We start from the raw sequence: 16,776 nt of genomic DNA on the forward strand, positions 1-16,776 counted from the left end.
CTAGACTGCAGCCTTAAGCATTAGATTAAATCTGACTGACTTTGTAAAAATGGTATCAGTCAATTTTGACATTTCATACAAAATTTTCCTTTTTCAATACTTAGGGCTGATTTTTCAATCCTTGGTTAAAACTTATTCGTCGAATAATGTAAAAAAACTAAGTACCATTTTAAAAACGTTTTTTAATTGCCCGTATTTGACAGTTTACGTGACATTTTAATATTATCGTGTAATACTTTATTGGACGGATAAGTTTTATCCAAGCATTGAAATATCGGCCCTTAGTGAAATTATTAATTTGCTCAACTTTTTCTACTTCTCGTATTACTCTCATTATATCTCAAATTTAGATTGAAAATTGCTTCTAAAACTTGTAAAACACAGCACAATGTAATAAAAGATAGGTTTATAACTCGGTTATGTCAGACTTATACTAGGGTGGTAGCCGGAATAAGGACGAAATAAAATTAGTATGAAAACTTATTACGACGTTATACTAGGTTTCATTTATTACGTGTTTATTTGTATGATTTTTCCTTATTCTTAGTTTATTCTTTTCATAAAATGTTATAACTCATTTATTTGTACGGCTGATAGAATACAGAGAAAGAATAGACTATAGAGCGATAGAGCTAGCGATTTTTTTTTTTATAATTACCTATTAGAACTATACTTGCAACATAAGAGAATTATTGTAGACGTTTAATAAGTATTGTATTCAGTAGAATTACCTACCTTCGTTTGGGTAAAGCAAACCTTGGCTTTCTTCCCACACCGATGGGCATCAAAATAGCCTTTTCCAGAGGCAATAAATCCATTTCCAATTCTATGATGCCCTATGAGAAAATATTATCAACGTATATTAAAATCTACCCTCGACCTTTGATATTAAAAAGATTATTTGATTGAGCGACATAGAAATTTTACATCTACTTCTCTGAATTTAATTTTGCAGTTCATTTTTGAGCGAGTAGGTAATATATTGGATAATAATATTGAGATCTTAGAACGAGACACGTATTATAAAATGCAATATGAAGATTATTGGAATCAACATATTTTCCAGGAAATATGAACGTACTGTTTGTTTGGTATTTCCAATATTGTCTTCTCCGCGTAACGGCCACCAACCACGGACAAAACCAGTGGTAAATAAATCAATTTTGGAAGCTTTTTCAACATTTTCAATGCTATAGTTGCTGTAATTAGACCATCCTCGCGGCATTTCGTTCAAATTGAACTGTAAAGTACCTAAAATTATATAACACTTATAATGTGGGTAATTTAAGTTTGCCTTTGCATTTTAACATTGCCTTTTTTTGTAGCAAATCCAATTGTTTCCTTTTCAGCACAAAATTTCAAACAGTAAAGATAATAAGTAAAATTAGTAAATTAATAGGTACACTACCAATGCAATCGTTGATAGGATCTTGATTATTCAATAACTGTATAACCAATGTGGGTGATATGTGCTCCTCGTATTCTGTAAATGGACCAATCTCTTTCCTAAGAAGCTGCGTATAAATATGTTTTATAGATTAGGACTTTGAACAAAAAATTTTAACTATCGTTACTTATAACTGAAGACATGATTATTTTAAATATTATGTTAGCAGGAGAACGTTTATTATTATTTTTTATTTAAAACAAATCATATTTTTCGTATTATACGACATATTCGAAACAATATCGATTAAAACCTTTCTCTCCGCTTGTTGATAAATTAAAGGGAAAATCATTCGACAATTCAGCTTCCATACACCATTCCCATAAGGACGGTAAACACCACTGTCCTGTGTGGTGTCACTCGTGCCGATCCACCTGATTGATATAGATTTTAGCTTAGCGATTAGATATTTTTATTTTAGCGTTTTAGCTTATAAAACGGCTAACATAATACATCATATACCTATTGGGATATAACATTTGAGTAAGTTCCCCCTTTAATTTTGAAAGTTTGAAATAAATATTTTAAACTAGATTTCCGCCCGCGGCTTCGCCCGCGTTTTCAAAGGAAAACCCGCATAGTTCCCGTTCCCGTGGGATTTCCGGGATAAAACCTATCCTATGTGTTAATCCAAGTTACCCTCTATATGTGCGCTAAATTTCATTGTAATCGGTTCAGTAGTTTTTACGTGAAAGAGTAACAAACATCCATACAAACTTTCGCCTTTATAATAGTACATATTAAGATAAATAAATATTTTCAGGATAATTTTTCACACACGGCACGATCTGATCCCATATTAAGCTTTCGCTTGTGTTATGGAAACCAGATGGCTGATAAACATACATAATATAGCAATCGGTCAGTCACAGTCAGTCAAATAGAAAGAATGTTACAATCTTAGGTGATGTGGTATTAAATGGTACCAGGGTTGTAAAGACAGTAGATACGGAAGGGGCGGAGTAAATCACAGTTGAATCAAACACATTACTAAGCTAGATTGTTTTTTATTGGTCATTAAACTAAGATGTTGTCTAAGCAGTGCGCTTACCTCTTTTATATCAATCTAACTATTGACTTACACCTTAGAGTACAGTTCCAAGTTTTCTGAGCATTCATCAACACCCCGCAGAGTCAGAATTGTAAGTCTTAGCTCAAACTCGTCAACACTTTTGGGCGTTATGTCTACTGCTGGTGGTATTGAAGTCTCACAATCCAGTGGAAATATATCGACCCACATGTGGAGTGCGCCCTTAATGCAGAAATAATTATTAACTATATTACTTTTCCTTGGGTTTAGTTTGCTTTCAAATTGTACGATTCTCCAATACATTTTAAGATTCACACAAAAAAAAATATAATTAGTCCAGCCGTTTAAGAGTAGTACACAACCAATCGGACAAAGACGAGTAGAAGCAATCATGATAGTGTAGAACTGTAGAAGGCCTAAATGCCTATGAGCGGCAGTCATTCTAAATATTTATTCATATTCGCCGTTAAAGCGTCAAAAATCAGCGATCATTTGTTGGGCCAACGCAAAATTGGGAAGATGGTCCATTGTAAAGTGTTAAATAGACTGACAGTCACTTTGATTTGAGTCTTCCAGAAACTTGGCCCTATTTAATGTATTTTCTGGGGGAGTATTGTAAATTAAAATAATCTCTTATTTTTAAAATGGTCAGTTAATATTTTGTACCTGAAAAACTCCAGGCTTGTCTTCCTTATACAAAACACGTGTTTCCACATGCTCCGGTACCAAATGATAGCCACATACTGGTATAGTATGCCATTGATGCAAAATACTGAGACAGAGATTTTCTCTTCGTTCTGTCGATGATAAGTAACTTCTATCTGTGACAATAATGTGCACTTGTATCAAAATAGTTTAAATGTTTATTTAAACTTTCTGATATTAGTTACTACCCAAAATTATATTTTATTTGTCTACTTTCAGTTTTACGTTCGAAAAATAGAGATTCATTTATGCTCATGTACCTACTATGATTTATAACTTGAATAACATCTAAATATGATACCTTGCTGGCTATTATCAACATATTTGACACCATTGACGAATACAGTGGATGCATCAGGAAAGATTGGTGGTGGAATGTGATTCTTTACACATAATTCTTCGAGAATCTTTGAGGGTTTAAAACTGTCGCGCCATTTGAATGGTTCACTCCTTGAAGTCATTATTTTAGTCATATACTGTTTGAAGACTGACAAGTATGTACTAAATAGTCAATACTTGAAGACAAAAGGAACAGTATTGTTTAAGGTTCAGAGCCAAGTTTTTATGGTCTGAGCAGTATAAATAAGGAAATAAAGATAAAGATAAAATTGGCTGATAAACTTTGATATATAAAATAAATTTCCACTTACAATCTAAATTCACTAGCTAAACCAACACGAGCTCTATGCTTCGAATAGATTCGATCTTCCAAATCTATTGTAGTGAAACCAATCAACTCATCTGGTGGAATCGCATCATAATCATACAATGAGACAGTCACAAGATAATCTTCTGGCAAGTTACATCGCAACTCATACATCCTGAAAGGATTTTTGAATCAATTACATTAGTTAAAGAAATTTTCTCCAAGCTTTCGCTCAACGCCCTCTAGTGCCAAACTAAGAAAGTTTTTAGGTACTATGAAGTATGAATACTAGGCTTCTGAAAAACGTTCATGCCATCTGCCAGCTGCCTTCTGTACCAACAATATTCAGCGAAACAAGAGTTATTCATTATACACGAAGCAAAAGCTTGATTCAAGTTATTTTCTCGGATGGGTAGATGCCTCTTAATTAAAATAAGACACTGGTGAGTACAACCCAACTTTTATAGAGAAATGGTGGAGAATGGTTAGCTTAGAAAACAATGGAATTCTAAAAATTATCAATAAGGTGTTACGTACGTCAAATAATATTCTACAAATATGTGAATGCCAATTAACTTTTTACAAATTTATAAGTGTAATTATCCATCAGAAGACATACTTTCCAAAAACAGGAATTAACGTATTCGGAATGTAATTAGAGCGGTCTCCAAAATGTTTCTTGCCGCAACTCACTACTGTATAAGGATCCGACTTTCCCGTTAGCTCTTTTGTTTTAAGATTCATTGCTCTTATAATATATACCCTTACTAAGAACTTCGCTGGATCGTTATTGGGATGATCATCAAAATATCTAAAAGAAAATACATAGACAAATGATCCACGATGAGTCGCCCAATATAATTTTAATAAATTTTTGAAATTAACTAATAAAGAGCATAATAGGAGATTATGATGCCATTTATATAAAAAGTTAACTATGAGTACGAACGACAGTTCACTAAGCAAAGCAAAGAAATCTTAATGAAATCTAACAATCCGGGAAGAATATAACAGTTTAATATACCCTTTCTTTAATAAATATATACCCTTTCTTTAAATCCACACCACTCAGACTAACTGCATCTGTATTATCTGGCGGTGGCCACCTGTATATAGCCAGACCAGCTTTTAAAAGACCACAATACAGCTGTTCATCTTTCTCCCGAATTCCACTCTTCTTTCCATTATAAAGCTTAAGGGTCGCGCACCAGTCCCTGAACTTTGAGAACTGCGGCTGTAGTTCTAGTTCCGAATCGTATATCTGAAAATATGATGTACTATAGTCCAATTATCGAACATTTAAAACAAAAATTTAATAAATTAATTCTTACCGTCAGCCTGTCAGTATCTTCAGGATCGTTGCAACCACTATCCTGCAATGTGTTTAATATTATATAATACAATTTAATAGATACCTAACATATTAAAGTATCTTTAAAACAGCACCTCCTGTGAATACAGATATCGTGTCCACCAATCCTTTTGCTCAGTAGAGGAAGATTTGGTTAGATATGTTTTATTTTTGCTGGTCATCAATGGGATCAGTGTATATTCTTCTTCATCAGGTTCTCCCCTGAAACAGTTGCAGTTCCACGCAGAGCGACGCGTTTGCCAATCGCTAATGCAATCAACGCTGCTTAGCAATTTATTGTCATTCTGGGATAACTCATTTCTTAACTGGCTTGTCCTCTTTAGAACTAAACTTTGATTAACTGGAACAAGATGCCTTTTATAAGATTAGTCTTTGATTTACTCCAACAGTACCAACAAAATATCAGGCAAGATACCCAGAAGAAATCTAGTTAAGCTATTAAATTATTGTTGCTTGTAATTTTTCTTGCAATAAAGGCTTCCATTCGTTCAACAATACCAAGAGATTACCAATAGGTTATCATATTAATAAATCTAAAAATTTTCTTATTTCTGGATCTTTTAAATCCTGGCTATTGGTGATATAACATTGTTTTTAGAATATTATAGAATACGTATTGTAGAAATTGGTCAGTGCCGTAAAATAATCCTGCATGGAAATATGAGGAAGTCAAAACTAAAAATCTTGCCTTGTACGAAATCAGATGACATAATGGAAGCTCTATGTAAAGACGCATCCCTTTCGTTCTTTGGAAGCCAGTCCACGATATATTTATTTAGGTTCTTTACAACATTCGTGCCAAGGTACAAAGTTCGACCAAAAGTACTACTGTCATAAAGTCGTATTTTCAGCAAAGGAGAGTAAGCTTCGTGCATCGGAGCCTCAAATGTCTGTGAAACTCGTCCGTTTGGAAAGTTACAGTTAGCTTTCTTGTCTACTATAACTTCTGATTTTAAAGTCATATCATCAATTTCTAGGATGACACAAGGTTTTCGGGTTATATTCACATCACGAAGACCCCACCAATATACGTCGACTCTGAAAGGTTCACTTAATTATATTCATTCGAAAAATTAAATGGATTTAAACAATTTCAGTAAGATCTATAGTAAACATAAAAAAATTAAATAAAAAAATACTTGTAAGTTGTAGAAACAGGTATCAAATTTAAAGGTATCGGTTCGATTTTGTCCGATAAATCCAAATCTTTAACACCAGTTACTATGGACTCTTCAATTGATGAATAAGCTGTAGTCTTCATTAATCGTTCTGGAATCTAGTTTATAAAAGAGACATCTATTATGAGCGAGAGAAACTATTAGCACAAAATATTGTCATAATGACAATTCAGCACCTACTCACTATGCGTTCGTGCTACCCTTGCAGTAGTATGAACGACGTAGTTCTAGATTTTATAACTAGAGGGCGCTTAAAGCAAAATACCCAATGCCTATGCAAAAGACTTTTTGCATAGGCATTAGGTAGAGAAAAAATATATTATGTAATGTACTTATTGTTAAAAAGTTTGTGGGGGAACTTTTTTATATTCTTGCATTTTGAAAGCTAGATCACAAAATATACTTTACACAGAGTTCCAACCAAGGCTAGATTTCACAGGTAGGTAACTATTGACATGAAAAAATATCTATCGAAACTTTCATATTTCAGAAACTTTTGCGACCTTGGTTATTTAATACCTACGATATCTCAGGTAAAATTTCAATGACAAAATTCTGCTTGTAATCTCGTCTAAGTTTCAAATATTGGAAACTCGCACTCTTCCAAAAAACACAAATTAATGTTGAGACTATAAGATACATCAACCAAGGATGTTTGCTGATGAAGTCAACTACGAATTTAAAATTCAATACCACGCTAACAACCAAACTATGATATGATAAAATAACCTGCAATAACTGTATAGACATATTCACTTGGCCGACATATTCGATCCCTCTATGCAGCCCGTACCACTGGAGTCTCGGAGCGGATTCGTAATCCTGTCTATCGTCGACAATGCACTCGCATTCAAAGCGACCAACAACTTCAACTTTTCCCTGGAATATAATACATAGGTACCTGATTTAAAGCACGTCGTTACCAGTTAAAAAGCATAGACGCGGAATTCAGAATACAATTCAGAATTCAAACTGTTATAGGTAGTGTAGAAAGAAAGGATATTTCGTGTTCGAGTCTAAATAGTAAGTATAGTAGATACTTAATTATTTAGTAGGTACTCTGTGGTAGTACCGTTGCAGTTGTAGCATTGATTTGAGTTCATACTTAACACTAAAAATAATTATGTAACTTTAGAAGATAATTATGGTCGTATGAAAATATTTGAAAATATATTTTCGAGCACGAATATTATGACATGAAAAATGATAAATGACTATAATTTTCGAATACAGTAGCAGTATATCAATTAAGCACCAAGGAAGGATATAGGTAGAATATACATTTAAGGTTGCAGACAGCCACACTAGATAAATTTAAAAAATATTCGCAAAATTCCTAAAATCTAAATATTATAAGACTCGGCTAAAATAAACTAAGTAGGTACGTAGTAGATATTTGGAAAAAAATCAAGTCTCAACAAGTCCAGATTCTGAAGCCGCAATTTAAACTCTACCGAGAAGACAATAAATTTCAAATTCATAAAATACATTACCGCAGCATCAACATTGTTAACTTCTATAGTTGCGGTTGGAGGACAACTCGTCAGGCGTTCTGGCGACATGAAAATCATTTTATGCACCTTCAATACTTGGTTCCAGATCGGTGTCAGGGTATCCTTCTTCGTCTAAACGTATAACATCCATTGTAATAAATGAGACATAAGTATGCAACGATTACTTTACAACGTATTTAAAAAGAGATTTCATCACTTTGCCCCGAGAAACGACGCGTGGGTAGACAGTTTACATCAGATAAATAATGTCAGAAATAAATAGTTCTTATTCTTTATAAAGGTTGTATCTAAACATATTCATAAAAAACACAAAGAAAATTTTACCCTGGTTTCTTTAGACGCAGTTAAAATATTGACGCGTAGAAATGTATTTGCAGGATTAGCACCCAAAGCGCTGCTTAGTAATTTAGCTTTATATACAAAAGCCCGACATTCCACCATCTAAAATATTATACCAAATATCACTTTTATCTAATGCTAAGAGGTTTGTAAAGAATTCCCATATGTTTTTTAATAATTCATATGTATGTCACCTATTAAAAAAATAGTTATTTCATAGATATTCCTTTGCTCTCGCACTATGAGAGTATTTAAACTTCACGCTTTTGTACGTGTAACAGCAGTACAAAGTCTTTTGAATAAACATATACGAAATTATTTACCATTGCCGAAGATTTCAAACATATATCATAATCTTTGATCTTCAGTTTGTAGCCAGCCGGTATGTAAGTATCGAACACTGCTCGCTGGCGGTAGGAGCCAAGCCACATTAGTATTTCCACCTTTCCAGCGGTACAACAGCAGTGGGTGGAATTTACGTGATTTGGACATTTTAGAGGCTAGAAATAGTAATATCATTTGACTATTATTATGCGGTTATAAAAATAATATTCACTTCACACTTCACTATTGGATAACGCACATTATCGGACTTATCAAATTTCATATATAAATTAACATCTAATTCCAAATATTGCATTAAACTTACTTTCATCTGTAAAGTTTGTAAACGTCCACAACATCTGCCTCTCTGCTCGGGTATTACAGAATATATGATAGTCTCTGCGGGTAGTTTTGCATATGCGACTCTCGATCCTTCATTCAGAAACCAGACTACGATATCTGGCCATCCATGTAACTGCACCTTATCAATAATGATATTAAAGAAATAATTACATAGGAATTAGCATTCTGTACCCGGATAAAAAGTACCAGTACATGCTACTTCCGATTACAATCAATATCTCTACCGCATTTCACCAAGATTGTATCAGATATTACACGAACAAGTTGAAACAATCAACTGTATATTATCTAGTGACTAGTGGTTAACGCGTAAGCGTAGAAGTGAGTGGTCTTCGGTTCGATTCCCGTTTCTGTCTGTCAGGATACAAAGCTAACCTACTTGTCTGTAAGGAAAATCGATCAGTGAAGCCGATATATAACGTATCTCACAAAGGGACACGAGACTTCTCACACTATACCTACATCCTCACAGCTTTGCGTTTACATAATAATATATGGTAGCCTAGTATGATATAACCTAGGCGAAATTCATCAGATGGAAAACAAATAACTTTCTTATCTGACACCAAATTATCAATGCTATTTGGCCCATTACGCCGAATAACGCCTTCCAGCTAATCGATTTGGTATCACGAAGGTTATCAGAACGGATATGGCTAACAATAACGTTTTCCTATTGAATGTTTGAAACGCAAAATTAAAAATTATATTAATATGTCAACTAGTTTATGTATAACACCTATAAAGTTCGATTATATTTTCTCCTTAGAACTCTTCGTTCATTACAGAGACATGATAAAAATCTAATTAAGATACATTCAGTACATCACATAAAAGTTTGCTCAGGCTTTCCTTTATAAGTCTGGTCTCCAATAATACAAATTTAACTGATTTTCTTGTAACTGAAGGACTGTCTTTACTTATTTTGCTGCATTTGGATTTAATACACTGCATAGATATAGACGACGATGATCGTGATATTTGATGGTATATTTTATCCTAAAACAAAGTTTAATTTGAAACTGCTGTCTTAACGAAACAATCACAATTATGATATATTTCGAAACGCCATGATAGTTATTGCTTTAAATTTTAGTTTAAATATCAAAGCAAATAACAAGCTGCAAGTATTGTATCTATATTATAACATATTGAAGTAAAGGAGAAGGATTGACAAAATACCACAGGAATAAGTAGAAGAAACTTAATTACGTTAGAAATTATAATGAACAGTTTTTTTTTAATTAAGGAAATTTCAGATGTTAAAAATGCAATCAAAATAAATTGATATAGGATATCCTGCAATCTGAATGATTGAATTGAAAAAATCGATACAAGTAGGTATCGATATAATTTAAAAGGAAAAATAAATGGACATCATTGTCCAGAGCTAAAAGTATGACATTAATTAAAACGACAAGACGCTTTAATTGTTCATCGCAGTACCTACCTGATATTTAAGTTTTATTTAAATGGGAAATTTTAACTGAACTTCTGGGAAACTAAAATATGCCGCTGCGTCCATAAAAGCGCTTTTATTACAATTTCTAACAGTTAAATCGTTAATTACTTACAACTTCTTCTATTTGTAGAGCAAGTTGTTTTTGATCCAACTTTGTGTTACATTGTTGAAATAAACTTTCGTTGCTCCGCGAATTTTGTATAAAGTTCATAAACTTGAGAATGTTACATGCCGCGTCATTTCGGGCACCATTCAATTCGTCCAACAGTTCATTAGGAGTTTCATAGTCGTAACTTTGTAATCTATGCTCAATATTTTTTACCGCAGTATCCTTAAAAAAGTATTGAAACCTTAATTAAGTTTAACAATTGAACAAGGAGTGATCACACTTATCCATTTGTCTATGTTTGACCTGGCCAAGGCAGAGATTCACAGCATAAACTTTAAATTTGAGACGTTTATAAGTAGTTTGTTACTGTTTTTATACGACTACACATATTAATGTGAGATGTAAAGTAATACCAAGTCAAGGATAATCGCCTACAGCATATTATTTTTGTAAATCCTGAATCTAAAATCGGGAAGTCGTGTAGCCAGTTGAAGTACAGGAAAAGAGTTGCAAAAGTCTAAGTATCCATATGGTGGTATTTTATTAACATTTAAACATCCAGTATAGTGTAGTTTTCGGATACCTGTGAAGTAATTCGCATATACATAGTAATCCACGATGCTAATAGCTATGCAGTGAATTAAGAAAATAACTTACGTGTTTCTTTCAACATTGTAATGAATTCTGAAAAAATAGAAACGTTTTATGCACAGTATTTGATTAGGAAAATTATTATACCTACCGTTGATGGTTTGAATTTTTTTATAAATAAATAAAGAGACAATTTTAATGAACCGCTTACCCTCATCCGCAGGACTTGTTGCCGGGATATCACCAAGTGTTATTGCCACACCACAATACTTTCCTGTAACTCGTCGATCTAGCATAGAAACTTCTAGAATGGGACAGAACAAACAGAAATCGTGGATCTGCCACAAACTTTCCTAGAAAACAAAATTCATCTTCAAATTCATAAAATACTCCTAGTGTATACTGTCACGGTAATGTGCACAAAAAAGATCGTAAATTTAAATCCTAGCTATAAGAAATGGCTCTATTATGTTCACTTTATGAATGATATTTAATGTCTGACCTTTGCATAGAATAACAACTGCGTGTACAACTGTTTACTGTACACTATACAGGCACGTTTCACGAACGCGGCACGGCATAAAGATACAGAAGGCGATATAGATTTGATTGATTGCAGTGCCTATTTAGCTGCTTTGATTTACCTAGATTCAACGCAGTCTTAAATTATTTGCACGTCCGGTTTTAAGATATTTCTAAATAAACATAACTGACATTATGGAAAATGTTTCTACAATTCTATTGCAATATTGAGTTGTTGGTATGTTTGCATAAATATTACGCTTCACAAAACAATACACATTTAAATAAATATATTTGGATATTAAATATTGTATTACGTGGCGAATAGGATTGGCCGGCTCAACATTGACGCTCCGTATTATTTGCTGATAATATGGGACAATAGTATTCAGGGCCACGAGTAAGCAACCGCGGTGATATGGGCCTTCTTCTCCTACGGGCCCTATAATAGTGGACGAGCCGTACATATGAAGCAACGAAGGACCGAATGTTGGCAAAAATCCTGCAATTTTTGATAAAGGTAAATATTAAAACTGTAGATTCGAAATAAGAATTATTATCAAAAGAAACTCATCAGTTGTTATTAACCCGTTTAGAAGTGTCTTGTATAAGAATTTGATTACCATTTTCTCCATCATGTGAGATGTTTTCGAGTTTCAGGTGAGTGCTGGCTAGAACCTTATTGAAACATCCATCTGCTGTGCACACCTCTATACCGATCAAACGGTTCATGTTCGGGAACATTTCCACAATCGATAAATTCTCACTGTACACTGGATTGCAAGTTTTGTGCTGAACTGCTGTTTTCGCCTAAATTAATTGTTGCGTAAAGTTAAATAAACGGTTCTCTAACAGGATCATAAAGGTCCGCTCTTATTATTGAAGTGCAATATAGAAATTCTCGTACGTAGAAGGCTTGTTCAGAGTAAAATTTCAAGGTCGCGCATGGCAATACCGTCACGTCATAGAATAATGCGATGATTTTTGTATCTTTGAATCTTGCCAAAGAAGTTTCACCTATCTGTACTAATCTAATTTGCTTTTGTATTTACATCATAAAATTATGTTATAATTTCTTAATCTCTTACCACCAATCCACAAAAGGTGACCTTCACAAAGGTACTTGGTGGTTTCCCAAACCGTCTCTCACCCTGGCTCTGAGTGCCGCAGGGGAGGCCAAAAGCTTCGTAAATAGTTATCTGGTAGTTTGCACATTGTTGTTCTAAACCCGTTGGTAGAAGAAGATTTCTATAATTAAAGGAACCATTTTAATAACCTCAAATAGAACTAGTTCTTAATAAATATAATTTTTAAATGTATAATTTTATTAGATTAGTTGGTTGTATATTAATTATAAATTTGGAAAAAGGAACATATTATTTTATGTGTGTAATTACTTACTCTTCCAATTTTTCGTTTTTCACGACGGTAGACATAACTTGAATTTCTCCTCTAAACGCGATTGATATGTTTAATTTTAAGAATCCAACTGGTCCTAGAGATGGATCTCGGGGTTGGTATAATTGGGCCCATTTATGAATAACTTGGTGGTCTAGAATATTGATGATTTATGAATAACTTTAATGTATTATGTAATAATATCTCGAAATCCATATGAAATGAACACCAGTTACGAGTCCATAATTTTTAACTGTGCTTACTACTACTACCAAGCTACCACGACTTGATCACATTATATCGGTAAAGTTACTTTACCCTAATCTTTAAAAACCTTCTCCAGAGCGGACACATAATATCAGTGTATACCAAATGAAATTTTGCAACTACGATTGATCACAAGTCCTACGCAAAATCTATCCTCTATCTATACTAATCTATAATCTATCTATATACTATCTATATACTAACTATCTATATACTAATCAAATTTAATTTCACCTTAAATGTAACTGGCCATAAACTGGTAGGAAAAATTATCTTCTGAAGCTAACGTTGACATAAGTCGCTCATAGGCAGATAGATCAATACATAGATAGGTGTAGACAACCTTAACTAATCTACGTATTACTCACTTGGCTGGGACCAAATGAGCCCCAAATCAATGGTAGTCTCGCCCAGGATTCGAGGCGCAGCGCAACATCGTAATTCCATCACTGCTAGCCACAGATTAGTTCGTTGGAGTACTTGTATACTAGAGTACATATCCAGGATAAAATTCTACGGACAGATAGTATAATGAAATATACAGCGTATAGAACTTACATGCGTCCTCTTAAGAAGTTTCATTTAAGTTAAAAATTTCGATCTTCTCAATACCCCAGAATTGGCCCAGATATATTTTAGTAACAATAAGTTGCTATAAATTACCGCATTGAAACGAAGAAATTTTGTAATCGGAATATACTTAATGGACTTCGCATCAATATTTCTATATTTAAATTATCTCAAATTTCTCCTGGAATATTTGCTATCTATTCTAAATTCTCTTCCGGAGAGAACGGTAATTTTCTCGAATTCAACGGATATCGATAATCGCAAATGAACGATGATAGTGTGCTGTCTTAATAAAGCTCACGAGTCATGACGGCATGGTCTTACAGTTTGGCTATATTGATGTGGCCGAGCTTTAAGGATCCATCCAATCCATTTAAAGACTACATCCGCGACTATTTTTTAAGACCCCTTTTTATGGGCACATGGTCATGTGCCACATTATTGGGTGAACCGTTTGCCCTTCTGACTCACTGCAAAAAATCTACAGAGTGAAATCTATCCTCGAAAAGGAGAAGTGGAATCTTGAATTATATGTCAGTTTCCTATCCGTAGAATGTTGCTGTAGCAAAATAACATAGCCAAAAAGGAAATGCATTAAAATACGTGTAATTTAGTTAATTAGGTTCAATTCTTCAAATAATTAATTTAAAAAATTAAACTTAATTCAATTAATTTTTTTTTGCGATTCAAGTTCAGCGTGTAATAATTAACTGCTCTACAGTATACGCAATATTTTTCTTAAAAATTAATAAATTCTTCAAAAACTAACTAGCATAGTTTTAAATCAAAAGTTACTTTACTTCATTATAATAGGGTTCAATCATGTGTCTCCTTATACTAGTCCTATACTTCTTTTTCCCAAAAATAACTATCACGTAGGAATTTGCAGAGTGCGGATTGGTCCATGCAAACTTTCTTCCCTCTATGATACCAACCGATATCTGTAATTAATATAGACTTCCTTTAACATTACAACCTCCCACAATTATTTTGTTCATATAGAAGTTTACATAACAACCAAACCAAACGGAGGATAAATACAGTTGTGAAGTCTCAGAGTTACATATTTTGAGATATGCAGTTAAACCAGCAGCGAGCCATAATTTACATCAACTGTAGTGGCCGGCACGACATCGGGCGTCTATTGTATTCCGAGCAAAAAGATAAACGCGTGCTCCGACCAATAAGGGGCCGTAATAAATAATTTATAAGAATTGGCTGTACATAACCTGAAAATACTGAGGCATCGCTTCCGGATTGTACTCGTTTTCGACTCTGTAAGTCGGCGGTCCGACCGCTTTTTGTCTCCCGAGCTGCGCCGACTGCGAGAGCATCTTATATATTTTTATAATGAATCAACGCATTGAAACTGTGAACGCCGTGCTTAATAAATAAATCAGATGGTAAGACGAGTTTCTTTTGTATTGTCATCGGAGACAGGTTGATTGTGGTGAATGACAATGAGAGTTTGACAATTTTGACATCGTACTTTTTGGTCAGAAAATTTTTTCGTCGATTAATGTACAGTTAAATTTCCAAATGTCACCTTTTTAGCGCGAATAAAATATTGTAATTAAATGTTCGTCATATACACATAATAATATATCGATTTAAATTTTATTAACGAATGCTATGCAGGGCGTTGGGCCTTAACTTTCAATAATAATAATTATAAAATACATAATGTCCTCTTTTGTCTTGTTTTGAAAAAAGATATTGATTTAGTGCGTTAAGTTTTTATACCTACTTTGTGATTAAATAACCATTTATACTATAATTGTAAATTTTGTGAATATTAAGTGAGTAAATAGGTAAGTACCTAGATATCAATATCGTATTTACTTGGCTTTATGTTGTATCAACAGTCGAATAAATATTTTGTTATATTTTTCTATCACATATTAATGCCTGAATATAAAAACCTTATCGAATCAAAAATAATTGGTAATAATATGTTGGTTAAATATTGTAGCGCCTTATCAGCGCTGTAGTTATCAAACAGAGTATTTCCAATATTTTATAATTCAAAACTTATGTAACATCAAAGTTTTGAAAATCGGCACTTTTACAATACTAAACTAGAAGATTAATAAATGCCGATCGAGACATAAATCGAGTGCGACTATTTTGCGAAATCCTAATGAAGTTTACCGAAATGTTTGAGCAGCCACACCGATCGATACCGATCGCCGTCAACATCATTAAAATACCATGATACTTCTTAATCTTGATGTCTCGATACCACGTGGATGTGAATCGAAAACTTACCGAGAGGTAACTCAAAATCCGACGAAAATCGCTCGCTATGGCATCTTGTTAAAATACTTTTAGCTAGATTTATAACGGGACGTCAATATTTTAATGAATTCCATTGCTACTGTAAAGAAATAATAAAAACATGCTGCCGACATTAATTGATTTATTACGTCACGCGATACGATGACCATGACTGTACAAAACTAGGTGCTATGGGTAACTGTATACCAATTGTTAGTACATGATATTGTATTATTGCAGTGAATAACGTCTTAAATAAGCTTCAAACCATACTAATATTATAAATGCGAAAGTAACTCTGTCTGTCTGTCTGTTACTCAATCACGCCTAAACTACTGAACCAATTTGCATGAAATTTGGTATGGAGATATTTTGATACCCGAGAAAGGACATAGGCTACCTTTTATTGCGAAATATGTACCACGGGCGAAGCCGGGGCGGACCTCTAGTATTTTATATAATCGTTGGTTGATTGATGACCTCAGAAATGTAGTGAAAGCTTTATTGAAGAAGAAAATGTCATATTAAGAATTACTATAAATTAATTATTATGATCGCAATTCGATGTGTGCTTGTTTTGTTTAGCGTCAAGTAAAACGAGTGTCTTGTTATTCACACGTTATATCTATAAGAAAGTAATGGCAAAATTATGGTCGTAGATA

General features: G+C 33.5%; 1 protein-coding gene across 1 annotated transcript; it reads right to left on the reverse strand.

Moving 5' to 3' along the window:
* Positions 1-731: 731 nt before the first annotated feature.
* Positions 732-15,171, reverse strand: LOC149911081 (otoferlin-like). Its single transcript, XM_090109095.1, has 29 exons — positions 15,067-15,171; positions 14,638-14,778; positions 13,636-13,780; positions 13,004-13,154; positions 12,691-12,850; positions 12,226-12,412; positions 11,920-12,104; positions 11,292-11,433; positions 10,925-11,072; positions 10,493-10,682; positions 8,881-9,036; positions 8,555-8,731; positions 8,217-8,333; positions 7,872-8,003; positions 7,108-7,257; positions 6,340-6,476; positions 5,889-6,238; positions 5,270-5,540; positions 5,160-5,196; positions 4,875-5,089; positions 4,448-4,639; positions 3,833-4,003; positions 3,484-3,632; positions 3,144-3,316; positions 2,530-2,699; positions 1,761-1,821; positions 1,409-1,514; positions 1,082-1,251; positions 732-836 (listed from the first exon to the last, which is right to left on the reverse strand). The coding sequence occupies exons 1-29, from the start codon at positions 15,169-15,171 to the stop codon at positions 732-734; spliced, it is 4,593 nt and encodes a 1,530-aa protein (XP_089965221.1).
* Between the last annotated feature and the right edge of the window lie 1,605 nt (positions 15,172-16,776).

Source organism: Colias eurytheme, chromosome 1 (genome assembly GCF_061535395.1).
Source record: "Colias eurytheme isolate Ceu_HAF_F1 chromosome 1, ilColEury1 Martin Lab GWU primary, whole genome shotgun sequence".
Taxonomy (NCBI): domain Eukaryota; kingdom Metazoa; phylum Arthropoda; class Insecta; order Lepidoptera; family Pieridae; genus Colias; species Colias eurytheme.